Source organism: Salmo salar, chromosome ssa03 (assembly GCF_905237065.1).
Source record: "Salmo salar chromosome ssa03, Ssal_v3.1, whole genome shotgun sequence".
NCBI lineage: Eukaryota > Metazoa > Chordata > Actinopteri > Salmoniformes > Salmonidae > Salmo > Salmo salar.
The window spans coordinates 25410112-25438079 of NC_059444.1; the positions used below are offsets into that span (position 1 = coordinate 25410112).

The window sequence follows — 27968 nt, forward strand, 5'->3', positions numbered from 1 at the left end:
TGTTCTCCACACATCTCCTCCGCTCTCTTTCTCCTCCGCTCTCTTCCTCCTCCTCTTTCTTCTGCATGCAGCATCTCAGTGGCAGCGGCAGTGGTGTCCAGGACCCTGCTTCCAAGCTGACGCCTGGTAACCGCTGTTTAAGCTTTGTGGTGAGCCAGGCCCTTGCCTGAGGCCTAGACAGACCCGGCGAGAACAAAGGGCTCCTGTGAATCCTGGGCCCAGTGGGCAGCCGGTTCAGGGGGAATAAAGCAGGTCACGGCGAGATTAAGACTGTACTGTGTGCATGCGGAGGGGAGCGGGCCGCTAGCGCATCGCTGGGCTTTTTTCAGGGTGCATACCAGCTCACAAGGCAAGGCAGTCCCCTGAAACAAATGTAGGGAGGGCTGAAAGAAGGGGGGGATAGTCCTAGTGAAGGAGGAGTTTGGGAGTTGGAGGAGGAAGGGAGGAGGGGGGATAGGCCTAGATAATGAGGAGTTTGGGAGTTGGAGGAGGAAGGGAGGAAGGGGGGGAAAGGGGATGAGTGGTCATTTCAGTTGCCGCCATTACATTGCCTTTGCTTCAGCTGATCTGAAGCCTGTCTTTACAGAATACAACACACCTTCAGGGTCCCAGGCAGCATCAGAATGCATGCAAGACGAGGCTTCACGTCGTGCCCCATCCTTTGTGTCAGGCCCTCTGGTTTTTTTCTGGTCCAGACGCTAAGCTTGGCTTGATGAGCATTTTATGAAGTCAACCAGAAGCCCAATTGCGGATCAGGGATTGCTATCTTGTTAATGGACCAATGGAGACGTCAGTTCATCTCGCCTCAGCTGTACATTTACTCTTAGCTTCCGCATCATTATGGAACTGGTTTGGTTTGTGGGGGGGGGGTTGTGTCTGACAAGCTCACAGTATCTTCAGACTTTAAAAGCTGATTTGTCTTCCTTGAAGTTTCATTGTTTTTGTTTCTTTCCATCTGAGACTGGTTTACAACTGAAGGGGTTAATAAGTTATGCCAAAAGTGGCGATTAGATTTGCGCTATACATTTTTCTCTTTGTCAACAGAACAAACGCTAACTTCAGAGCCTGTTTCTGTCTTTAGCCACTTGCTATTCTTTGCACATTTTCACGTCGTCGACGGCAGCATCTTTTTCTTTTGTGAGTTTTATGAAATATAAGCCTCTTAATGCACACTTATCAAGCACCGCCGACCGTGCTTCAAGAACAAACGCCTCACAAGAGGCATTTTGCTGCCTTGACTGCTCCTTGTCAATCGCAACAAGACGGTGGCAGATGGTTGCCTGCATATTAAACAGGAATCCTTACATTTTAAGGGCACACGTAATGAAAGACCAGTGTTAGCTGGGTGTATGAGGGGCCATAGCTGTAGAGAGACTAGAGGGGGTTGATAAGAGCATCGCTAGGCATTGAGGAGCTGACCTGATCTGTTAGTAATTGGGGGATAAATGCAGCCTGGTGACCTTTGGGAGCTGTCAGCTTCTCGTATGCACCCTGGCTGCCCCTCAGCTAGCAGCCAGCCCTCTACCTGCAGCTCGTCTCTCGACACACAAGGCCAAGGAACAATGCGAGGCAAACAAGAGCAGCGAAACACCAGATCTCAATCTTTTTGTTTAGCCTTGGGTAAGAGGTTTGCTCGCACACAGGAGAGAGGAGAAGGGTGGCCTGTTTTCTCTACACATCAACCAAGGCCCCATGAGTGCAGTACTGTGTACTGACTGGAACAACCCAGGGTGTTTGTTTGTGAGGAACATTGGATATACTGTATTTGTTTTCTCTGCTACACATTGCACAGCGCCAGTCAAGGGGAATTTAAATGTACCTTCCACGCACATGGGAACATTCACTGTTGCCTCCTCCAATGTCTTGAATTGGCCAGGGAAACGGAATATGCTTTCTCAGCTCTGCTTTTAGTATGGCAGCCATGAAGACCTTGAGCCCAAATAACAATGAGGGGATATCCCCCTCCCATTCTGTCAGCCTCCAGTTGAAGAGCTAGCGTTCTTTTATCTCAAGCAGGACATCTGTATGTGATTACGGCCCGTCCCAATGTGCTACGATTCATCTTCTCCTTTCAGCCTGCTCTCTCTCACTCTCTCGTTCATATTTATCTCTTCCACTAAGACTGCTCTCCTGCCTGAATCTATGAATGATCAGCAGCAGAATAAAGGCACTTCAGCCAGGTCTGGTTTGCATCGGGCGCTAAATGATTGTTTTGATCTTCCCCAGTGCGGCGTTGCTAGCTATAGCTCCGATTTGTATTCCCCCCCCCAACTCAACGACTAGCCTAAAAGCTCAACACACATCATGGGAAATTGGCTGATGCGTCTTATCTTAGATTTCCGTAGACGTCAGTGCCTGTGTTTTAAGGGAGGCCCAGTGAAAGGGAGTTGATTAAAGCTTTTTCCCCCTCTATGCCATCGCATAGAATTCAAGCGAATCAGAAATCAATTGAATGTGATCATGACAAATGGCTCCCAGTGCTGGGGCCATGATGGCGCTGTTAGGAAATCACAAATGAATCAATCAGGCCTTTATCAGATCAGCGGGCCCTGGGCCTTGTGAGATGCTGAATGCACTGCTGTGTCTGTGCATATGCATGTCTGTTGTGTAGAGATAGATGGGTGGGAGTCAGGGGTGCTGTGTTAACCTCCATGCTGCTGGAACAGATGGAAGGTGGGCTGGGGTGCTGTGTTAACCTCTTTGCTTCCGGAACAGATGGAAGGTGGGCTGGGGTGCTGTGTTAACCTCTTTGCTTCCGGAACTGATGGAAGGTGGGCTGGGGTGCTGTGTTAACCTCCATGCTTCCGGAACTGATGGAAGGTGGGCTGGGGTGCTGTGTTAACCTCCATGCTGCTGGAACAGATGGAAGGTGGGCTGGGGTGCTGTGTTAACCTCCTTGCTGCCGGAACAGATGGAAGGTGGGCTGGGGTGCTGTGTTAACCTCTTTGCTTCCGGAACAGATGGAAGGTGGGCTGGGGTGCTGTGTTAACCTCTTTGCTTCCGGAACAGATGGAAGGTGGGCTGGGGTGCTGTGTTAACCTCCATGCTGCTGGAACAGATGGAAGGTGGGCTGGGGTGCTGTGTTAACCTCCTTGCTGCCGGAACAGATGGAAGGTGGGCTGGGGTGCTGTGTTAACCTCTTTGCTGCCGGAACAGATGGAAGGTGCGCTGGGGTGCTGTGTTAACCTCCTTGCTTCCGGAACAGATGGAAGGTGGGCTGGGGTGCTGTGTTAACCTCCTTGCTTCCGGAACAGATGGAAGGAGGGCTGGGGTGCTGTGTTAACCTCTTTGCTTCCGGAACAGATGGAAGGTGGGCTGGGGTGCTGTGTTAATCTCCATGCTGCTGGAACAGATAGAAGGTGGGCTGGGGTGCTGTGTTAACCTCCATGCTGCTGGAACAGATGGAAGGTGGGCTGGGGTGCTGTGTTAACCTCCTTGCTTCCGGAACAGATGGAAGGAGGGCTGGGGTGCTGTGTTAACCTCTTTGCTTCCGGAACAGATGGAAGGTGGGCTGGGGTGCTGTGTTAACCTCTTTGCTGCCGGAACAGATGGAAGGTGCGCTGGGGTGCTGTGTTAACCTCCTTGCTTCCGGAACAGATGGAAGGTGGGCTGGGGTGCTGTGTTAACCTCCTTGCTTCCGGAACAGATGGAAGGAGGGCTGGGGTGCTGTGTTAACCTCTTTGCTTCCGGAACAGATGGAAGGTGGGCTGGGGTGCTGTGTTAATCTCCATGCTGCTGGAACAGATAGAAGGTGGGCTGGGGTGCTGTGTTAACCTCCATGCTGCTGGAACAGATGGAAGGTGGGCTGGGGTGCTGTGTTAACCTCCTTGCTTCCGGAACAGATGGAAGGTGGGCTGGGGTGCTGTGTTAACCTCCATGCTTCCGGGAACAGATGGAAGGTGGGCTGGGGTGCTGTGTTAACCTCCATGCTGCTGGAACAGATGGAAGGTGGGCTGGTATGTAGTTGCGGTGGAATGGGCAGAGCGGGGGGGGGTCCTAGGCTGTGGAGGCTGTACTGTGCGTGCTGTGTTGGCCCAGCTCCCTGCCTGCCTGGCATACAGATCTCCAGCTCAGCCTCCATAGCTGATTAGAGGTTAATGGTTTAGAAGCGGGGAGGGACTTCCCTCTGATTGGCTGGTGGGGCCCACGTGGGCGGAGTGGCAGATGGTGCAGGCCCGGTGAGGGAGCGGTGAATGAGGGAGGGAGGGAGCAAATTAATGGGGGGGTTCTCTCTCATATCCTCAGCTCTTCCCGCTCACCGGCTATGGAAGGCCTACACGTATAACCCCAACCTCACCACTGCATCCAGCAAGCAGCCATTGCTGCAGTAGACAGATGGTTAGCAGAGTAAATGGGTCCAGGCTGGAGGAGCTGCATTAGAAGCATCACCCCCAGATGAATTATTAGGACTATTAGACACTGCAGCAGATGGATCATTGAGCTGGACTCAAATGTCTCAATGTCTCACTGCCTCTCTCCTCCTAACTCCTACTAAGACATATCAGGCCTCGTTATAACTACATACTGTTGGCACAAACCCAGTCACTTGGTGCTATGGATGGATGGAGGACGGACAGGATGGTGTAGAGTAAGAGTAAGCCTACTGAAACAAACCCCCTCCCTCCCCTGGCTCAGTCATATTGTTCATGTAGCATCCATGCATGCTGCATCCATCCAGGCTCCTCCCCCACAGCACAGCTCTTCCCCAGAGACAGACGGCCATGTGCTTCTGCTCAGGATCAAATCAGCTTTGTGGGGCTGGCAGGGCTCCCAGAACCAAACATTCATTTCACCTTTGTTAGAAATTCATCTGTTTAGGGGCTTTACCCTGGCCCCTTGATTACAACAGTATGGGGAATAACTGGGGGAAAATGCTATATCTAATGGTTGTGACCATGGTTTTGCATATCTCTGTCACAGTGAACAAAGCCAGCGCTGTGAGAAGGCTAGGGACCTCTTAATGTGTGATATCACAGCCCCAGAGTGTTAAGTAGTGGTCCAGAGAAGAGACAAGGGAGCTTCAGCTGCTGCTTTTAGATCTGACCCCTATAGCTGATTCAGAGCTGGCCTCCTTCAGAGCTGGCCTCCTGATGGGAAGTGATTTATACTGCAGTGTCAAGAGCCTCCTACTGTGGTTAGTGCTGCTTTGACTAGAACTGGCAACACACTGATTCATCTGCACTCTGCTACCCCTGACCCGGTCTCTGGCGTCCGCTACCCCTGACCCGGTGTCTGGCGTCCGCTCCCCCTGACCTGGTCTCTGGCGTCCGCTACCGCTGACCCGGTCTCTGGCGTCCGCTCCCCCTGACCCGGTCTCTGGCGTCCGCTCCCCCTGACCCGGTCTCTGGCGTCCGCTCCCCCTGACCCGGTCTCTGGCGTCCGCTCCCCTGACCCGGTCTCTGGCGTCCGCTCCCCTGACCCGGTCTCTGGCGTCCGCTCCCCCTGACCCGGTCTCTGGCGTCCGCTCCCCCTGACCCGGTCTCTGGCGTCCGCTCCCCCTGACCCGGTCTCTGGCGTCCGCTCCCCCTGACCCGGTCTCTGGCGTCTGCTACCGCTGACCCGGTCTCTGGCGTCCGCTACCCGTGGTCCGCTACCCCTGACCCGGTCTCTGGCGTCTGCTACCCCTGACCCGGTCTCTGGCGTCTGCTACCCCTGACCCGGTCTCTGGCGTCTGCTACCCCTGACCCGGTCTCTGGCGTCTGCTACCCCTGACCCGGTCTCTGGCGTCTGCTACCCCTGACCCGGTCTCTGGCGTCTGCTACCCCTGACCCGGTCTCTGGCGTCTGCTACCCCTGACCCGGTCTCTGGCGTCTGCTACCCCTGACCCGGTCTCTGGCGTCTGCTACCCCTGACCCGGTCTCTGGCGTCTGCTACCCCTGACCCGGTCTCTGGCGTCTGCTACCCCTGACCCGGTCTCTGGCGTCCGCTACCCCTGACCCGGTCTCTGGCGTCCGCTACCCCTGACCCGGTCTCTGGCGTCCGCTACCCCTGACCCGGTCTCTGGCGTCCGCTACCCCTGACCCGGTCTCTGGCGTCCGCTACCCCTGACCCGGTCTCTGGCGTCCGCTACCCCTGACCCGGTCTCTGGCGTCCGCTACCCCTGACCCGGGCTCTGGCGTCTGCTACCCCTGACCCGGTCTCTGGCGTCCGCCTAACCTGTTTCGTCCTCCGTCACTTTTCTCTCCCTGCTGTTTTCTTTGGGAGCCCCAACAAGCTTGTATATAGCAAACACGCACAGCGTCTTGTATCGCCGCAAGCTTGTGTACGATAAATAAGCCAGCCGTGTTTGCCACATGGTCCGTCCTCCCCCTCCTCAATCAGCTGTCCTCTCCTCCTCTATGCCTGGCTGGCCATGGCAACCTGCTGGGACTCTTCCTAGAGACAATTGAGAGTTGCCACAGAGTGTGCGGAGTGCTGGCCTGACCCATATTAGCCGTGGCAGAGTGTTGTGTTGATTACCCCACCATCCATCCCGCCCACCATCCATCCCTCCCTCCATGCCTCCCACCATCCTTCCATCCCGCCAACCATCTCACCATCCCTCCCACTATCCCTCCCACCTTCCATCCATCCATTCATCCCTCCATCCCTCCCTCCCATCATCCCATCCCTTCCTCCCACCATCACTCCCTGACTGATTGATACAGCAGCAGCATCTTGCATTGTGACTGAACTGACACCTCCATACCACCTGCTGACGACACCCAGACCCTCCTCGTCCTCAGGACACCCAGACACCCCTCCCTCATCTAGAAGAGAGTCACTGTGTGCAGGTTCTAGACCAGGTCCAGAAAGGACACACACACCATGCGGAAGGAAGGAGGGTTCAACGTAAAGGGGGATTGTATTGCCCTGAGCTTTTAAAGAAAGACCGAAAAGAAAAGAGCAGCAGAAAGGGACTGCAGGATCACATTCAGCGATGCGGCCGGCCAACAAAAGACGGGCGGGGGTTGGGGTGACTGGGGGGGAAACGGGAGCCCCTGGCTGAAAGACGAGGAGGGCCCTTCATGTCCATCAGCGGCAGATGCCTGGCTCTCTACTGTAGGGAACACTGTGAAAGGAGATGAGGAGCCACCTTACCCAGCCTGCCCCTCTTTAACCAGCAGCAGGCTGTGGCACTGCAGCAACTGTCAGATTCAGACCCACACCACGCTGCAGCACGGAGATAGGGCCTCATAGTCACCCTTACACCGAGCACAGGCCCCATACTGCAGTCTGCAGCCACTCTACATACAGTGACTGACCGGTGAGCGAGGCCCCTCGGTCTGACTACATATGCATAGGTAGCACAATGTTGTGGTACTTTACGTATAGTTGTCAGCAATGTTCCCTCAAATTTTTGGGGGCCCTGAGCAAATTTTAGGTCTTGTGAGCGGAAACTTGAACATTGTGAGAATTTTGTGCAACTTACAGTTTTAGACAGTAGCCAATAGGCTATTGTGGCTATTTGAGCATAATGTAGACCTACCAACAAAACCAATGGAGCAAATCCCATAGCATTTTCACATGGAAATAGCTTTTGATTTCTATGATAAGCCTACAGTAACCTATATGTAGTGTTCAATGCAGGCCTACATTGCATGAGACTTTTAAAAACGTTTTTACCTTATGAAGGGCTTGACATTAACTCATGATTTTTTACTTGGTCTGTAACACCATGGGCTAAATAGGTGACTGTAAATTGCTTTGTATTGTGTTGTACGATGCAAGAAACCACTTCACAAAATACAATTATTATTACCATACAGAAAATTATGCAATGTAGTCTACACTCTGCCTATTGGCTTATTTGCATATTCAAGCCTGGTCTCAAAATACAACACTGCCCCTTTATTTACGAAACAAGCTTTTTACCTGACTGGCTTTTCAAAGACAGCTTTAAATGTAGCCTACACGTTTTGTGCTCTTGTAGAAAGCAGTAACTCCACATTGCTGACCTATACTTATCTATAACTGGGTTAATAACTCGCTAACTAGCAAAGAATAGCAACAAATGTGCACACTCGTAGCTCTGATCTGAAAAGCGCAGCCAATAGAATTCTACTCCGTTGCGATCTGTCAACAACATCAGACTTAATCTTGCAAAGTTAGATTTGTTTTGGTTTGTTGCATTGAATATTGGGCTGATATAATGTTGACTCGATCACAGTAAAAAAAAAAAAAAAAAGATCTATATGGTACAAACTAATGGGGCGGACTTAGTAAAGTTCAGTCTCTTGCGTCTCTGCGCGGCATGTCATTTCCTCGGCGCGCCAGTCCTGGAGGAAGTGCGTGACCGCGCACAAGCGCAGTTTAGAGGGACTGTTGTTGGTGGTCAGGCCTTGTTCATTCGAGTTAGGGAGACATCTTGATATATTGTAAAACCTATGCATGTCTCTTCTTGTGCAGCTGCCAAAGACGCAGCACTACTCTACATATGTGTTTCAATCTACAAGATCACTTTTTTCCCCCTGTAAACAACCTTCCCTCTCTGTAGACTGGGGGTTAGATCCCTTTGAGATATCCTCAGAGGTGTATGGCAGAAGGCTTTGACTAGAGGGTTTGGTTCTCCCTGATACTGAGTGTACATGTCCTCTGTCATCGGATTAGTGGAACGGTAAAAATTTAGGTATTATGAGTGGCATCATGTACAGTGTACTGTACATCTTCTCTTTCCGTTGTGGAGTTAGAGTAAGAATGGTGAAGTCATCTACAGTGTGTGCCTGTGTTACCACCTCGCTCTGATTTAAAACACATTAGTCACCTCCTCGATCTCCTCTGTGTCGTCCACTTTATTGCCTGACTGTTACATCACACAGAGCTGCCATAGAGGAATATGGTGGTGAGCAGTAACAGAGTTGGCAAACCTCTGTTTTTTTCCACTTTGGTTTGTTTCATAAATTGCTACATTTATTAGGCAGGGTTATGGCATACCTACTTTCTGTAAGTTTGCTGTGAAACCACTCCCAGGAAAACAGTGCCAAGTGTGACTGGACTATCCTGGCTAAATACATAAAGCAACATGAACTGACTGTTGAACATCAACAACCTGCTAACATATTAGATATATAGGATAAGGATTATTCCAGAAGCTAGAATTCTCCGTTTGCGTCTACTGACTGTTCTTCAAGTACATTTATTTATATTTTTTTGTTATTCTGTGGAAATTGTTCCCAAGTAGGCCTTGTGCATAGAGTTGTATGGTTTAATTTCGCAGTCATTGTTTTTTGTTTGACATACACTTTAAAGTGAAGAATCTGAGTCTCAGCATCACTCTGTTACCGTGTAATGACCCTTATCCCACATCTTACTAGTTTGTTCCCTTGTTTCTGTCATATTGATATACAGTACCAGTTTTACAGACTGCCTTGGAAGTAGACCAAGACCGTACTTGTACAGTACAAGATTTGATGACTGAATGGAAGAAAAATGGGTGCAGTAAACACAAAAGTCCGCCATTTTCTCCACAAGGTTTCCATGCATCTTTGTCTTTCACCAAATTCACTTTGAACTCTGTATTGTGCTGCAAGTCATTTGCAACACATAGGGGTAGCCCCTCTCCTTTTCTTTTATCAAAAGGAAAACAGACATCACCATAAACTCTCCTTAATCAGATGGGCCTGTGGTTTTGTCTCAGCCTGAAAGGGTTTGGCAGTAAATTGGACGTTGACCCCCCCCCAAGAAAAAGAGAACAGGGGAAGAGGGGGGCTTGTTTCTCAGAAGAGCTCATCTGGAAAAGGCTTTTGTGGGATTTGGCAAGAGAACGGCAGGCTTTACTCCCCTGTCTCACTAGTCTAACCCTATAATTAATTGTGTATTTGTGAGCTTGTGTGTGTGTGAGAGTGAACTTGCTTGTGTGTGTGAGAGTGAACTTGCTTGTGTGTGTGAGAGTGAACTTGCTTGTGAGTGTGTGAGAGTGAACTTGCTTGTGTGTGTGTGAGAGTGAACTTGCTTGTGTGTGTGTGAGAGTGAACTTGCTTGTGTGTGTGTGAGAGTGAACTAGCTTGTGTGTGTGTGAGCTTGCGTGTGGGAGTGAGCTTACGTGTGTGTGTTAGGCATTCCAGGTCTATTACAGTTCACCAGACAGGTTGGTGTTTATTAGGTTAGCCTTGGTTAGCTGAGCTCTCTACATTGAAGGTTTGTAGGTTGGGCTTTTTATATACCACTCTATGGGGTGTAGTGTACCTATGTCCAGTGTGTACTATGGGTAGCCAGGGGTCAGGTCCTACAACCCTTTATTCACATTCAATCTGCTATCATGGGTCACCTGGCATCTAGCCATTAGTCATGCAGCCAGGGAGCATAGAAATGGAGTAAATAGAATGTGTTTAAGTTCAGGGAGCAGGCCTGGTTGCTATGGTTTGTTGGGGTACTGTGATATAGTAATTTAGTTCTGTTCTCCCAGCCCCTCTCTGAGTCTCCCTCCTGCATTAATAATTTACCAGTCAAAGTGAGCTGCCAGACTTTCTATCAGACACACACCCATTTACCATCCCTTTTACTGCATGCGCTCTCTCCTCTCCCCACCCTTTGCCCCTCAACAACCGACTAACTGACTTCCAAAACCTCAAATATGCCAGAACCTCGCAAGCAGGCAGGAGCATTTCCTTTGAAGAAACTGTTTCATGTGGTCCAGATGTATTTAACTAGTATCCACTTTTTCCTTCACTATCTTATCTACTCCTTTTGTATTTCACATCTTATCAGCTAACTAAACTACAAACATGGTTTATATGAGCTGTAGCCTGCCCTCAGGTTTCTTATTTTAAGACCGTGTACTACGTGGCTTGAACTTCTAGCTTCTCTTGAACTGATTATGATACTGCTAGCTAAATCCCAGAGTGCTTTGGGGGTAGATGACCTTTTTTTCTTTTGCAAACTGGTGCTCTCTTTGTAAAGGTTAACTTAATCACATGTTAGTTTGCAGGATTCTTTGTGTGTACATTGCCAGAATGTTTTGACAACCCCTTCATTACTTATGTGACTTGTGACTTTTAGAGTGCTGAGTCCCAACAATTCTTCAGCTGAATGTACTGCTAAAGGGGAAGATGTGAAATCACAGCAGTCATTTCAATGTTGATTAAGTCTGCTGACACCGGTCTTCTCTCCCTCTCTCTGTCTCTCCAGGTTTCCACCTCAGTGGCACAGTCACGGAGCCCGCCTCCCAGTCGGAGCCCGAGGTCACCCACAAGGTGGCCATCAGCTTCGACCGCTGCAAGATCACCTCGGTCACCTGCGGCTGCGGCAACCGAGACATCTTCTACTGCGCCCACGTGGTGGCCCTGTCCCTGTACCGCATCAGGAAGCCGGAGCAGGTCAAGCTGCGGCTGCCCATCTCAGAGACCCTGTTCCAGATGAACAGAGACCAGCTACAGAAGCTGGTCCAGTACCTCATCACAGCACACCACACAGAGGTGCTGCCCACTGCCCAGAAACTAGCCGACGAGATCCTCTCGTCCAACTCTGAGATCAACCAGGTCCATGGTAAGAAAGACACACAACACCAAGACTTCAGTTGTTGGACTTAACATAAGGTCCCCATGTTCACATAAAGTGTGCATTTGGTGAACAGTTGATTCATGTTTAGCACAGGAATTTAGACAGAACAACAAGGTTTTACAGTCTATACCTGCCACCAGATGACCAGGTATTGTGCTTTACCCAGAGCCTCTGCTAGTCCCTTACATTCCTTAGTTTCTACCCCATCTTCCTCTGGTGGGCTTGAAGAGCAAGGTGTGATGTCTAGTCAGAGTCCTGACAGAGTACTGATTGCGATACCAAAGCAGCAGCCAGGACTCGGAGGCATCAAACAACTCGTTTGATGCCAGAGTCTCCCGGCCTGCTGGTGCTTTCTGTTTCTTTAAGTAAAAAAGAAAGTCAGACGTCAGCATGAACAGCCCCCAGTTATCCCTCTAGTCTGGAAAACAGAGTTTGCGTCTTAAATAGCATCCTATTCCCTATATAGTGCACTACTTTTGACCAGGGCCCATACTCTGGGCAAAAGTAGTACACTATATATGAAATAGGGTGCAGTTTGGGATGAATACAGGGGAACTCTGCAGCTTGTTATCTGTCCACATCACTATCAAAATATTTATCCACCCCAGCCTCTTAACAAGGAAGTCCATCGCCCAGTCTCCTGGTGTTTGCTGTCGGTGTGTTGAAGTGGGAGCCCACTTGACAATGAAGAAGCAGGATTTGATTGAGGGTTTGATTGTGGAATGTGAACGTTCGGATACAACAGTGACTTGGCAGGACTTCAGTTGGTTCTACTGGGTGTTGGTGCTACCTAAAGGACGCCTACCTGGGTTTACATACCTGGGTTTACATACCTGGGTTTACATACCTGGGTTTACATACCTGGGTTTACATACCTGGGTTTACATACCTGGGGTGACACATTGTTTACGTTTTTTAGCTGTTTGCTTAATTGGAAAAATATTCAAGGAACAAACGTTGTATTATATGAGGTTAGATTTGAGGTGTGTCTGACAGTGCTTATTGATATAAGGCATGTTTTGGGGCCTGCTAGCTTTAGTTATGGTTTTAATTCATCCTTGGTCTGACTTTGTCTCTTTCTGTTTGTGTTCCCAGGGGCCCCGGACCCCACGGCAGGGGCCAGCATTGATGATGACAACTGCTGGCACCTGGATGAGGAGCAGGTCAGGGAGCAAGTCAAACTGTTCCTGTCCCAGGGAGGGTACTACGGCTCTGGGAAGCAGCTCAACTCCATGTTTGCCAAGGTACGTACGTCTGTCCTGTCTGTCTGTCTCTGCATGCATGAATATTCAGTATCAAAATTCATCCCGGATGACTTACTGTATATTAATGAATGTTTTCTGTAGGTGCGAGAGATGCTGCGGATGCGTGACTCTAACGGTGCCAGGATGTTGACCCTGATCACAGAACAGTTCATGGCCGACCCTCGCCTCTCTCTGTGGCGGCAGCAGGGGACTGGCATGACGGACAAGTGTCGGCAGCTATGGGACGAACTGGGTAAGTCCCTCTCACTTCCTTAAATGTACAGTGTAGAGCTCCAATTTTCACAGAACAAATCAAATCAAATCAAATGTTATTTGTCACATGCGCCGAATACAACAGGTAGACCTTACAGTGAAATGCTTACTTACAAGCCCTTAACCAACAATGCAGTTTTAAGAAAAATATGTGTTAAGTAAAAATAAGAAATAAAAGTAACAAATAATTAAAGAGCAGCAGTAAAATAACAACAGCGAGGCTATATACAGGGGGTTACCGGTACAGAGTCAATGTGCGGGGGGCACCGGTTGTTCGGGGTAATATGAGGTAACACAGTTGATTATGAGTTGCTATTAGCGCATATGTTGTGGATTATAATGCATTGCAGAAGGCTATAAATGCATACATAATGCATTGTGAAGAGGGTATTGATAGGAAGTGTACCTGACCAACAATCTCATTGCTGCTTGGATGTTATTGATTTGGGTCAGTTGAAAACAATATGCCCTTGTCCAAGCACTGGGTGTCGTTCGCAGTTGGTCAGTTGGTCAGGTAGTAAAGGTACATCTGAAAAACCTTTCGGCTCAAAGAGCAATTCCAAAAGGAATGTGGCCTCACCACTTCAGTCGGCACAGCTATGTAACTGTTACCTAACTGGAAAGCCACCGTGATACACGTGATGTGAGGTATCTCTCGCCCCATGCATGCTGCCATAGCAGCGGATCAGTCAGTGCTGGAGTCAGTGAGTGTGATTGTGCAGCCGTCCAGCAGTGCATACATCAGGGTCAAGCGCTCACCTCTATTGGGATTGCATGAAAAGGGCCGGGATCAATGGGGTTTTCAACCTCCCCGGTATTGATCGGAGCATTTAAAGGGGTCGATGACTGCAGATCCTGAGGAGGTTCATTGGAGAGCAACATCAGAGCAGAGAGAGGTTTGCTGTGCCTCGCTCCCTCTTCAGGGACACACAACAGAACAGCAGAACCCTGGCTCAGGGGTAATGTTTAGTTACCGGGGAGCGACAGGACAGGGCTCTCTGATTGGCTAGGACTGCCTACAGGATGATCACCAAAGCGGCCAATCAAAGGTGTTATTGTTAGGGGGGTGCTTTAAAGCAACCGTGCTGCACTCTAGTAAGCTGTTAGTAACAGAAGCTGTCCGTGTGGTCAGCAGTGAGCTAACAAAGTGCTCTGAAACGAGGGTTTAAAAGGTAGTGAGAAGGAGGGGGTGAATACTGGTCATTTGTTACCTTTCGATAGGATGGGATGTGAGGGGTAAACTAGTTCCCTTCCCTGAGTCTATGCTACTAAAGATCTAATGTCCCAGTGCCTTTGTTTTAAAGATGTGACTTTAATACAGTCCAACCCGGACCACAACATACACTGTTAACCTTTATGACCCGTTCACAATATTACCATAGAAGGACATGATCTTTCTATGGACCCTCTCCTCCACACCTAAATAGTCAAACGTTATTGGTTATTCCGCCCATTGACCTTTACCCCTTGACCTTTGTCATTCCCCAGGTGCCCTGTGGGTGTGCATCGTGCTGAACCCGCACTGTAAGAGTGAGGAGAAGAGCGGCTGGCTTAAGCAGCTGAAGAAGTGGGGCGACATGGACATCTGTCCCCTGGAGGACGGCAACTACGGCAGTGAGTTGCCCAACATTACCAACGCTCTACCACAGAGCAACTTCGCCCAGGGTCAGTCGCAGTCTGAAGTCACATACATATAGAATACACATGTATACTATAAATAAATATATATATATATACTGCTAAAAAAAATAAAGGGAACACTTAAACAACACAACCTAGATCTGAATGAAAGAAATAATCTTATTAAATACTTTTTCTTTACATAGTTGAATGTGCTGACAACAAAATCACACAAAAATAATCAATGGAAATCCAATTTATCAACCCATGGAGGTCTGGATTTGGAGTCACAGTCAAAATTAAAGTGGAAAACCACACTACAGGCTGATCCAACTTTGATGTAATGTCCTTAAAACAAGTCAAAATGAGGCTCAGTAGTGTGTGTGGCCTCCACGTGCCTGTATGACCTCCCTACAACGCCTGGGCATGCTCCTGATGAGGTGGCGGATGGGCTCCTGAGGGATCTCCTCCCAGACCTGGACTAAAGCATCCGCCAACTCCTGGACAGTCTGTGGTGCAACGTGGCATTGGTGGATGGAGCGAGACATGATGTCCTAGATGTGCTCAATTGGATTCAGGTCTGGGGAACGGGCGGGCCAGTCCATAGCATCAATGCCTTCCTCTTGCAGGAACTGCTGACACACTCCAGCCACATGAGGTCTAGCATTGTCTTGCATTAGGAGGAACCCAGGGCCAACCGCACCAGCATATGGTCTCACAAGGGGTCTGAGGGTCTCATCTCGGTACCTAATGGCAGTCAGGCTACCTCTGGCGAGCACATGGAGGGCTGTGCGGCCCCCAAAGAAATGCCACCCCACACCATGACTGACCCACCGCCAAACCGGTCATGCTGGAGGATGTTGCAGGCAGCAGAACGTTCTCCACGGCGTCTCCAGACTCTGTCACGTCTGTCACGTGCTCAGTGTGAACCTGCTTTCATCTGTGAAGAGCACAGGGCGCCAGTGGCGAATTTGCCAATCTTGGTGTTCTCTGGCAAATGCCAAACGTCCTGCACGGTGTTGGGCTGTAAGCACAACCCCCACCTGTGGACGTCGTGCCCTCATACCGCCCTCATGGAGTCTGTTTCTGACCGTTTGAGCAGACACATGCACATTTGTGGCCTGCTGGAGGTCATTTTGCAGGGCTCTGGCAGTGCTTCTCCTGCTCCTCCTTGCACAAAGGCGGAGGTAGCGGTCCTGCTGCTGGGTTGTTGCCCTCCTACGGCCTCCTCCACGTCTCCTGATGTACTGGCCCGTCTCCTGGTAGCGCCTCCATGCTCTGGACACTACGCTGACAGACACAGCAAACCTTCTTGCCACAGCTCGCATTGATGTGCCATCCTGGATGAGCTGCACTACCTGAGCCACTTGTGTGGGTTGTAGACTCCGTCTCATGCTACCACTAGAATGAAAGCACCACCAGCATTCAAAAGTGACCAAAACATCAGCCAGGAAGCATAGCAACTGAGAAGTGGTCTGTGGTCCCCACCTGCAGAACCACTCCTTTATTGGGGGTGTCTTGCTAATTGCCTATAATTTCCACCTGTTGTCTATTCCATTTGCACAACAGCATGTGAAATTTATTGTCAATCAGTGTTGCTTCCTAAGTGGACAGTTTGATTTCACAGAAGTGTGATTGACTTGGAGCTACATTGTGTTGTTTAAGTGTTCCCTTTATTTTTTTGAGCAGTGTGTATATATATATATATATATACACACACACACACACTGGGCCTGTAAACTGTCACTAGAATGCATTTTATTTCCCAAACCATGATTCTGATACAGTGGTGGAGGTTGACTGATCGTAGTAATCCTGAGTATATTGTACTCAAAGTACTCATCGATAGATCTCCATTGCTGAGTGTTACTATACAGTATGTCCTATGGACTGAGGTCTAACTTTCCCCTTCTGTCCCTCTCTGCGTGTCCCCCTCCAGACTCCCTGGCCCGGCCCAGACGGACAGTGTTCACGCGGGCCATGGAGGCCTGTGATCTCCACTGGCAGGACAGCCACCTGCAGAGGATCATCAGCTGTGACTACTACATGTCCCCAGCCTACCAGCGAGAGGGAGAGAGTCTCCTCTTCAACCCCCAGGGCCTGCCTCTATGGCTAGGTGAGAATGAAATGGCCTGCTCAGTACACACTCTCAGCACTTGATATTATATTATATTAATTGAAGATGGTATCGGAAGGCCTTCTCAGTATATTTATTAACACCATGTACACAGACGCATATACGGACGCACACACGCTGGCCCAGCTCCTGGCAGGAGTTAAAGCTATGATGGTGGTGTGTTTTCCTATCTGTAACACCACCACTTTTTTGTGTCATAAGCCTCCTTTAATTCCACTTCCACTGAGTCCTGGAGCTGGAGTAAACAGCTTCTGGGGGAAGATTTGTCCTCATTCTGCACAACTTAAGCCTGTATAGTAGAGCTGGAGTAAACAGCTTCTGGGGGAAGATTTGTCCCAGAAGCCAGGATAGAGGGAGTGGGTGTCTTCTGCTGAGGCTGCCGGCATGGGTGTGGTGTTGCTGAGCCACTGTCATGTGACTTGTGTCGTAGATCACGTCCCCACGGCGTGTGCGCGGGTCGATGCCCTGCGTTCCCATGGTTACCCCCGCGAGGCGCTGCGGTTGGGCGTGGCCATCATCAACACCCTCCGGCTGCAGCAGCACCGCCAGCTGGACATCTACAAGCACCAAAAGAAAGGTAGCGCCCCCTGTCTGCCTGGAGACAGTTCACTGTTCTCATTAGTAGGGCCCAGTGTTTTTCCTGGTTATGTGACCTGATGAAGGAAAAACTCTGAGCCCTACGTAACAGAATGAATACATTTGATTTTTTTTTTTATACAGTGTTTGATCTTGTTGTAACCCTGTTGTGTTCCTGTGTGTGTCAGAGCTGCTTCAGAGGGGGACAACCAGCACTACTAACCTGGAGGGCTGGGTGGGACACCCCCTGGATCCCATCGGCTGTCTGTTCACCACCCTCACTGAGACCTGCCGGGTGGAGGACGACAACGCTATGGACACTGGAGGTACGCATCTGGCCAAGCCCTGTCTCGGCAACATTTACAGTCCTCGTCAATCAAACTGGTAAAAATGAGGTCAGTCCAACAACCACAACTGATCAAGACCATCCCCTGGTAAAGTCACCCATACAGAACCCCCCCCCCACACACACACACACAGTGGTGGAACATGAATAAAATCAATCACCATTTGCATTCCATACATCCTTTAGCCCAGCCAAACAGAGATCAGGAATTTGGTACCGCCTATACTGACAAACCTACAAGGAGGCATTGTTTGCCGGAACAATACTGGCGAGTGGTACGGTGAGGGGGCTAGAGACAGAGAGAGAGTGTGTGTTAGAGAGACACAGAGAGGGAGAGTGTGTGTTAGAGAGACACAGAGAGAGAGGGAGAGTGTGTGTTAGAGAGACACAGAGAGAGAGGGAGAGTGTGTGTTAGAGAGACACAGAGAGGGAGAGTGTGTGTTAGAGAGACACAGAGAGAGAGGGAGAGTGTGTGTTAGAGAGACACAGAGAGAGAGGGAGAGTGTGTGTTAGAGAGACACAGAGAGGGAGAGTGTGTGTTAGAGTGACACAGAGAGGGAGAGTGTGTGTTAGAGAGACACAGAGAGAGAGGGAGAGTGTGTGGATTATAATTTATAGGGTCATCCTCACAGTCCTTTGTTTGACTCTGGTGAGCAGCTGGAAACATCTGGTAGGGGGGCAGGGTTTAACTTGAATTCTGACCAATCAGGGGTCTTTACACATCAGAACCAACAACAGCAGCTGCAGCTGGCCAGAAGAGCCAGAGCCATAACAGTGGAAAGAGGAAAACATGGAGGCTATCATGGTTACAGTATGAGAACTAACCCGGGCAGCAAAGGGATTCCACATGGTTAAATCCACCTTGGAGCTGATCTCACACATGCCAAAAAGCCTAGAAGCCCAAGGCTTACATCCAATGGACGTTCCATTGGAGAAGAGATGTTGTTTGATCCAGCGGCATGATTGGAGAATCCTGATATCCCCCCCTCCCCCCGTAATAAACAGGATTGTTGTAGAGAGGGAGGAATCATTTTCCAGGGGGATTTAAGTGTGAGCCTCCCGTGGGTTGGGTCTGAGTCCTTGTCAGCAGATGTTAGTGTTTTTCCGGGACCTCAGGGACACCTCTCTCTCTCTGGTGCTGCCTGGCATCCACAGCTGCCCGTGTGGGAGACTGGGAGCTAGAGAGAGAGGCTCCTGTCTGTGTCAGCTGCTCCCAGCACCTTTCAGCCCCCCCCCCCCCCCCAATAAAAAGAAACTAGGCAGCCATTTTGGATTATTGTTAGCATCTAGCAATATCTCATAGTCCTGCTCGACCGCCATTGCAAACCGTTTGAATAAAGGTTTAATAAAGTAGAACGGAATCTCACTTCCATGACCATCCCTGTAAACTAAAAAAACTCTCTTCGTCAGACTCTGGAGAGCACAAGCCGCCAGTGTACCACCACGTGCCCGTGTGGGGTTGCCCAGATGGTGGGGAGTCCTACCTGGCACTGGCCCTGGAGGTGGCGCTGATGGGCATGGGGCAGCAGAGGGTGATGCCCGAGGGCCTCTATGCCCAGGACAAGGTGTGCCGGAACGAGGAGCAGATTGTGGCCAAGCTGCAGGAGATGGAGCTGGATGATCTGCTGGTCCAGGCGCTGAGGAAACAGGCTATCCTCCTACTGGAAGGTATGAAGACTAGTTTATTATTGTCCTCTGCTCATCTCATTTCATCCTCTATCTCTTTTCTGTTCCCTTCAATCTCCCTCTCTTTGTCTCACTTATCCTCCCTCGCTCTCCTGTTCTATTCTTTCACCCTCCGTCACCCTCTCTCTATCTGCCCTGCTTGCTGCCTCTTCTTCCTCCTCTTCTCCCTTCCTCTTGTCCTCTCACCCTATCTCTTTAGCTGTCCCATCTCATCCATCTCTCCCACCTGGCTCCCCTCCACAGATCCTGCCTCGCAACACTCAGCTGAAAATGGATCTCAACCCTGGCCTTTCCCACCACGTCTATCCCCTTCCTTCCATTTCCCCATGCTAGCTATGCTATAGCCCACCCCCATCTTGGGCTTTGGGGAACGTTAGCTGTGTAACCCTAGAGCAGACATCTGTCTCGCTGCTAGGGACGAGAGATTTGGTTCATGCCCAATGGGCAGTGAGTGTGTGTGGTTTCCGGTTTGCTCTCGCCCCCATCAGGTTGAGAGCGGTATAACCTCATATTGCTGTTATTCACTGCTCTACTTTGAGGCATGGTTTGTTTAAACCGGTAGACTTGGACTATTCACCAAGAAACGGAGCCAAATCAGAAAGGGAAGATTCCCCGTTCCGGTGTGTGTAGGTAGCTGGACAACTCTGATGTTTTGTGTCTGTCCGTCCGTCTCTGTTCAGGAGGTCCCTTCAGTGGCCTTGGTGATGTCATCCACAGGGAGAGTGTTCCCATGCACACCTTTGCCAAGTACCTGTTCTCAGCCCTGCTGCCCCACGACGCAGACCTGGCCTACAAACTAGCATTGAAGGCCATGAGGTGAGATCCCAAAACCCTTCTAGCATGTATTACCAAAAACAGAACATCTCAATCCTGAAGGTTGAAGGTACTGTAAATTGTAAAATAATATTGAATTGAATATAATTTTACAACTCATTTTCAACATTCAGGATTTGATCACATTTTATGATCAAAGTAGGAGGATCACACTATCTTGCTGCAACACTGTGTGTCTGAGAAAAGGCTCCCTCCCTCTATTTGTACCTTGTTTTGAAGGATGATTCCCTATGACTGCATAATCCCCATTTGCCTTGCAGAGTCATTATCCCACTGAGGCTCCTCAGGGTCCCGGCTAATACACAATCAATAACACGGCTTAGAGCTGCACACACACGGTGCATATGTAGACTTCGTGAGCAGAGAACTCTAATGCAGCTATACAGACTGGTGATTGGATGAGCCAGCATGAATCTGAGGATGATACTTATAATCATGCTGTAGACCAGGGATGGGGGTGGGGGCCACAACAAAACTGAAGTCATCATGGGGGGGTGCAGTGCCTCGCGGGTCTGCGTACCCACATCCATACACACACATGCAGTCAAAGCCAGCCCTAGCCTTTTGGGGGGCATAAAGTGAAATGTTGATAGCTGGCTAGACTCATTTATTCAATAATAATAAAATGCTATCTGGCATGGGTTAATTAATGACTGTCGGTGACTGAGATAACAAGAGAAAAACTGCTGATGCCCAATCAAATTGTGTATTCTACTATTCTAACTCAACGGTAAGTTGAGACACTGACTGAGTTCCTAAAAAATCCGTGGTTGATCCGTGGGCCTACGAAAGGGCCACCAGTTGCCCATTTTGAATAGAAAACATTTTCTTAGTAGTCATAACTCATCTAATCACTGTCCTCTCTCTCTCTGTCTGTCTGTCTGTCTGTCTGTCTGTCTGTCTGTCTGTCTGTCTGTCTGTCTGTCTGTCTGTCTGTCTGTCTGTCTGTCTGTCTGTCTGTCTGTCTGTCTGTCTGTCTGTCTGTCTGTCTGTCTGTCTGTCTGTCTGTCTGTCTGTCTGTCTGTCTGTCTGTCTGTCTGTCTGTCCGTACCCTCTAGGCTCCCTGTGTTAGAGTCGATGGCGCCCTCGGGAGACTTGGGTCACCCCCACCATGGCATCAGCATCGTGCCCAGCCGATATCCCCGCTGGTTCACCCTGGGCCACCTAGAGTCTCAGCAGTGTGAACTGGCCTCTACCATGCTCACCGCAGCCAAGGGTCAGCTCTACTTACAGACACACCCCAGCAGGCCAAATGCACAACCACACCACTGTCAGAGAAACGCTCCTAGGCCCTTCTCCACCACTACAGAACACCACATACAAACTGTTGGATGAGAAATGTTTTTGGATCCAATGTTGTGTTGTTTGTACCTCCAGGAGATATGTTGAGATTGCGGACGGTGCTGGAGGCCATCCAAAAGAACATCCACTCTTCCTCCCTCATCTTCAAACTGGCCCAGGATGCCTTCAAGATCGCCACTCCGGCTGACAACCCCCCAGACATCACCCTGCTCAATGTAGCTCTGGAGCTGGGCCTGCAGGTACTGAGGGATAGCTACTATGGTGCGGTGGCGGGGGGCGGGCATGTGCACGTGCAGGGATGTCTTGGATGAAATGTTCTGGTGGGTAAGTGTTGAATTGCTGTGCAGTCTGCCTTTTCTAACATGCCTCAATGTGTGTCTCTCTCTCTGCAGGTGATGAGGATGACCCTCTCCACTCTGAACTGGAGACGCAGGGAGATGGTGCGCTGGCTGGTCACCTGTGCCACAGAAGTGGGTCTGCGAGCGCTGGTGAGCATCCTCCAGAGCTGGTACACCCTGTTCACCCCCACCGAGGCCACCAGCATCGTAGCAGCCACCGTCATGTCCCACAACACCATCCTGCGCCTCAGCCTGGACTACCCCCAGAGAGAGGAGCTGGCAAGCTGCGCCCGGACCCTGGCCCTGCAGTGTTCCATGAAGGACCCCCAGAACTGTGCCCTCTCGGCCCTCACGCTCTGCGAGAAGGACCACATCGCCTTCGAGACGGCTTACCAGATCGTCATCGACGCCGCCTCCACAGGCATGACGTACTCTCAGCTGTTCACCATCGCCCGCTACATGGAGCACCGCGGCTACCCGCTCCGAGCCTTCAAGCTGGCCTCGCTGGCCATGACCCACCTCAACCTGGCTTACAACCAGGACACCCACCCGGCCATCAACGACGTGCTCTGGGCCTGCGCCCTGTCCCACTCGCTGGGCAAGAACGAGCTGGCCGCCATCATCCCCCTGGTGGTGAAGAGCGTGCACTGCGCCACCGTGCTCTCGGACATCCTGCGCCGCTGCACCATGACGGCCCCGGGCCTGGCCGGTATCCCCGGGCGACGGAACTCTGGGAAGCTCATGTCCACGGACAAGGCTCCGCTCCGGCAGCTGCTGGACGCCACTATCAGCGCCTACATCAACACAACCCACTCCCGGCTCACTCACATCAGCCCCAGGCACTATGGAGAGTTCATAGAGTTTCTTAGTAAGGCCAGAGAGACCTTCCTACTGGCCCAGGACGGACACATCCAGTTTGCCCAGTTTATAGACAACCTTAAACAGATCTACAAGGGCAAGAAGAAACTCATGATGTTGGTACGGGAACGCTTCGGCTGAACCTCAACAGGACAGGCAATATAGGGATCTACTTTTAGTACTACTTACTCATTTATTTAAGTTTTCATACATTTTCTCTTTTTTTTGTCATTCTTGTGGCAAATTCTGTATGTCTGTTTTTGTTTTTGTCTTTTTATTTTCTCGTGAGCAACAACCACTGTTTGTTTTAGTATGAAAAAGATTGTGATGATGATGATAAAATCGTTGAGGTGGCACATAATGAAAAACCAAATGATGTATGGGGTGTTTTGAGCCAGGGAATGTCTGCTGTCTGCTGTGGGGAGTTACTAGTGGGTTTTGAAGGAGAGAGAGAACTTGTCATTCCAAAAACCAGAGATGTGGACTTGAGTCACGTGACTTGGACTCGAGTACTACTCTAGTCACAACTTTTGAGACTTGACAAAAAGAAAAAACACATGCCACTCGACTTCGACTTGAACGTCTATGACTCGTGACTTAACTTGGACTTCAACCGTATGACTCCAGAGACTAGATTAGTCATCTCACCCACTATGTTAGCCTATCTGTCCTCTATATCGGAGTGCTGCAGGTTCTGTGCGTTCTGTGTCTTGACCAATCAGATTCACGGAAATCACAGGTTGCGCAGGCCCGGGCACAAAGCACTTCCTCTAGCAAAGCTCGCGCCGCTCCGCTGTCTTCCGATATTTATTTAGCAAACGTGATAACACATTACTCCTGACATACACAAGAACTCTTCACAGAAATGTTGCAGCAACCTACACCTAAACTTTATGGGAAGAAAATGAGTCTGATCAACTAGGCTACTGATAACAAGCGCAGCTGCATAGGCTGCAGCCAATGCGCCCTGTCCCCATTTGTCCTCTGGCCAGGGTAAACAAAGTGGTTATGTTATGTAGCCTATGCATAACCTGTTTATTCATGTTAAGAGAAAATGTGAATGTGATCAAATTTGGTTTAGGCTATATTCAAACTTGGGCTGGCTGGCTAGGCTACCTTGACCTTTTCAATCCAAAATGATTAACTGAAATGAATCGAACAACACAAAACTGATTACATAAATATACTGTGTGAGTTACTTTTTAATTACAGTTGCTTATGCCTATATGATGCACACCTGCATAGAGCAAGCTCAGCCCTGTGAGTTCTATTGTCCAATTGCAGTGGTTGTGTCTGTGTAAAGGAAAGTTGTAAAATATAATTAATATTAACAAGTTTGACAGGGTTTTCATCCTCCCTAGGGCCAGGAGTTTTTCCAGAAATGTTAAAACTGTGTGACCTGTTTCGAACATATCTGTATTCCTAGGGGGCAGGTAGCCTAGTGGTTAAGCGTGTTGGGCCATTAACTGAAAGGTCATTGGTTGGAATCCCTGAGCTGACTAGGTGACAAATCTGTTGATGTGCCCTTCAGCAAGGCACTTAACCCTAATCGCTCTGTATAAGAGGGTCTGCTAAATGACAAAAATGGTCCCACTTCCATATGAATACCTTTTTACAACTACTAATTAATCACTCTCAGACACTGTCAGGGTCCTGATTTATACCTGGTTAGATTACCAGATTAGGAAAAACTCCAGGCCCCAGGGAAAATAATTTGCCCCACCACTCTGGGACCTGTGGTGCACCTCTGCATCAGGGCCACACAGGTCCCAAAAATCATTGCATTCGGTTTCAAAGGCTATGTAGTAGTGTAAAACATGTGGGTCCAAAATCACTGATGCATTGAAGTTGCAATGAAATTGGGATAAACCACTTAATAATTGACTTGAAGACTTGAAACCCAAAATTAGGGACCTGAGCTGTGGAACTTGGGACTTGCCCGTTATTACTTGGGACTTGACTCGAAGGTTAAGACTTGAGACTTGCTTAGGACTTGTGACTTGGTCCCATCTCTGCCAAAAACACTGAAGCACATAGTGTTAACTTACTGTCATACCTCGATCGTATTCCAAGGACCAGCTTTAAACTTTCCCTGTTAAAAGGCCTCGTTTCAAGGCATTATATTTGGAGGAGGTGGAATGCTGAACTTGGATGTGTATCCCACGGCCCAGAGCCCTAAGTCTAAATCTACCAGATTCATCAGGCACATACAGACCTCAGACTTGACCAAGCCTCTCACCCTCTCCCACATGTATTCTCCTCCTTCCTTGGGTGTAGCCTGATCGATTTTGTCTGGTATCTTGTATTATTTCTAGCGAAAGGTACCTTTCAAAAAGAGCGAAGCGTCCAGAGAGAGAGAGCCGTGTTGCTTCAGATTGGTATTTGGATTAGATCACGGCGAGATTGATTGACTGGCCTTGTTGCCTGAGAACGATAGTGCCACTGTGGATCTTAGACTGTGAGGTGGAGTGCCTGGTGTTGTCAGGATTTGGGGTTGTAACATACATGTTGAAATACCATGGCTGAAAAACATCTTGTATCTTTCATAGCAAGACGTGTATGAACGTGTACTTTTAAACAACATGCGCTGGTGTAGCCAGTTGGTGTTTAGTATTCCACATACAACCCTAACTATAAGTATCAACCTCTCAGACCCTGTGGGAAAGTGTTTTTGATATGGCAGTGACCGCTTGAAATTTAGCAGTAGTACTATTGTTATACAAGCAATTGACAAATTTCATGTACTCAACACCATTCTGTCTGCTTGAGCAATTATTTATCGGTCATTAAAATAATCTGTGTGTGAATGAATACTATTAATACAGACATAGACAGCATATAATTATATTTAATATACAAAAATAGGAATATTAGACAGAAGACACATTTTGAGGCTATGTAAACCGTTCCATGTCAGCTTCCACATTCCATTGTTGCCACCTCTACCAAGCGCGGCAGGTGGCCTGGGGTCGCAGATGCACTGTCTGTCTGGAGCTGGGGTTTGAAGTAATATGGTAAAGAAAGGATGACGAAAAACAAAATAAAAGAGACGAGATGCTAAACTCAGTTCTCAGGGAATCACTTCAAGAAACAAAAACAAAAAAGTAGTAGCATAAGCATTTAAGATATTGTAAATATAAAAGTGTCAATTCAGAAAATTGTAAAGTTCTAATTATTTATGATAACTGTATGTTTTAGTTTTTTGGGATACTTGAATTTGTTGTGGGCTGGGAATGTGATGACAGTTAGACGAAAAGACTTCAAGACATTTCTCAGGTGCTCCTGTGTACATTTTTCAGAATTTTTGTTTAAATGTTTTATTTGTATGTTTTGTTTAGTTTTTGCAACGTGTTTTCTAAGAGGAAGCATGACATTTCTAAATTTGGAGAAAAAAAGAAGGCATATACCATTGTGAACAGAAAGCAACCTGACTATGCAGAAACCACTTGATGGTTTGGTCCCGTTCTCCGGAGTCACCCAGACGAATGTCTGAGGGGGGCTAGCCACTATCCTAGAGGGGACAGACAAGGCACGACACGGCATGTTTGTATTTGTACCGAGGCCTGCACATGCTGCAAATTGGGACAGACTTTGCCTTTGACCGATCAATGTACGATTACTTTCTTTGGACTTAAGCCTTTAGTGTCTTCTCAAAGTACCTGTGTCAGGGCCTGATATGGCAATGAAAGTTTAGGGAGAACAACAGTCCAAAAGAAATGAAAATAAAAACCCTGCATGCCCTACACTAAGGAAGGAACTGGCAGATAATATGAATGAGGGTGTCTGTGTGCCCCCCCCCCCCAATCATCCTCTCTTATATTTCTTCATGCTTTTAAGCCTATTCAGTTCAATTTACCTGAACGACCACAGCCATGCTCTGAACCATTCTCTAAAACCCTTATTGAGCAGTTGAGTTATTCTGCTCCTTCCTTGCTTCCATTGCTGGTCTTAATTCCTTTTAAAAATATTTTTTCTCTCTCGCTTTTGCAGCATCCTCTGTTTTTTCCATTCACTAGCTACCGCACTACTTGAACCTGAGATTTGTGAGTTACAAGGAGAGGACAAAACAAGCATTTTTTTTCAAATGTGAGGGAGATGCTTGCATTTTTACAGACTATTGCAGGTTAATGTAAAGCTGCCTGTTATATACACACTTCAAACAACAAGCATTTTCCTATCGCTGAAGTAGTTGGTCCTACAGCATTGCAAAAAACAAAACAAAAAAAAAACATGGAGAAAAAACTCCTCTGGCTTAATTTCTTTCTTTCCCATACTCGTTGTCTATATGTGTTAACTGTACCAGTGTTTTCACCTGTCCCTAGAATTTAGAAGGAAATGATAATCGCTGGTAGAGCTTGTTCACTAGTTCATCTACTGTTTGATTTTGATTTAAGGGAAAGTGTTTGTTGCCTCTTTGTGCTACTGATTTATATAAAAGTTATCCAGTATTTGTTGCCACAAAAGTATAGTTCATCAACACTTTTTGTTTGTGCAACCTCTTGAGCAAATGTCTTTCAAACAAAAATGTATTACTATTTATGTAACGCTACTACCATTTTATATAATTTGTGTTGGAATCTCAGTGCTTTTCTATGAATAAAGTGTGAAACACGTATATTGACTCCTGCTGCTTTCTAAGAACTGGCTTCTCTCAGATGTTGCTCAGTTAGTATATCAATAATACATATGAAGGAAACACTTCAGGTAGGTTATACAATTATCCAATTAGTAATACCACACATGTAGTTTACCAGACTTTACAACAACACTGTTCTGAGAAGGGAGGGATCAGATACAGTGTAGCTCTGATTTCTCCTCTAAGTCACTTTCTGAGCTCATTGCAATTCTCATTCATTAGGGAATTCACAGAGCTAAACCTGTGAATCAGGTCATAAAGAATCCGAAGTGTGTATGTGAGAGACAGGCAGCACATCTCCAGCCCAGATTGATTGCCTCCGTAAATGAGCTTATTAATTATCGCAGCAGACGGCTCACAACTGTTTGATTCACGTTCTATTCTCAATATAACACTCCAACGCTACCACAATCTGTTCAATTACTGCACCTCACCCCTCCTCCTACATACGGAATAGGACTGACTGTGAATTCCATAAATCCCTTTTAGGTTGATCCGGACTGATATTGAAAGTGTTGACTGACCGGTTCGTATAGCTCTACTGTTAACCTAACGATCTATTCTAGAGGATTGTGTTTTTCTTCTCCTCTGGCTTTCTGCTGCTGTAGGAGCCAATCTGTTACACTGTAAACACCATGAA

General features: G+C 48.5%; 1 protein-coding gene across 2 annotated transcripts in view; it reads left to right on the forward strand.

Moving 5' to 3' along the window:
• LOC106599366 (zinc finger SWIM domain-containing protein 5) overlaps positions 1-27307 on the forward strand; it is a 49675-nt gene extending 22368 nt beyond the window's left edge. Inside the window, exons 2-13 of one of the 2 annotated variants that reach the window (XM_014190567.2) lie at positions 11107-11463; positions 12574-12722; positions 12825-12975; positions 14484-14609; positions 16555-16731; positions 17183-17329; positions 17517-17654; positions 19085-19342; positions 20041-20176; positions 21253-21410; positions 21572-21735; positions 21889-27307. In XM_014190567.2, the coding sequence (XP_014046042.1) occupies positions 11107-11463; positions 12574-12722; positions 12825-12975; positions 14484-14609; positions 16555-16731; positions 17183-17329; positions 17517-17654; positions 19085-19342; positions 20041-20176; positions 21253-21410; positions 21572-21735; positions 21889-22833 (2906 nt within the window). In that variant the 3' untranslated portion in view covers positions 22834-27307. Of the gene's footprint in view, positions 1-11106; positions 11464-12573; positions 12723-12824; positions 12976-14483; positions 14661-16554; positions 16732-17182; positions 17330-17516; positions 17655-19084; positions 19343-20040; positions 20177-21252; positions 21411-21571; positions 21736-21888 lie in introns of both variants that reach the window. The other variant, XM_014190566.2, reaches the window with a different exon arrangement.
• The last annotated feature ends 661 nt before the right edge of the window (positions 27308-27968 follow it).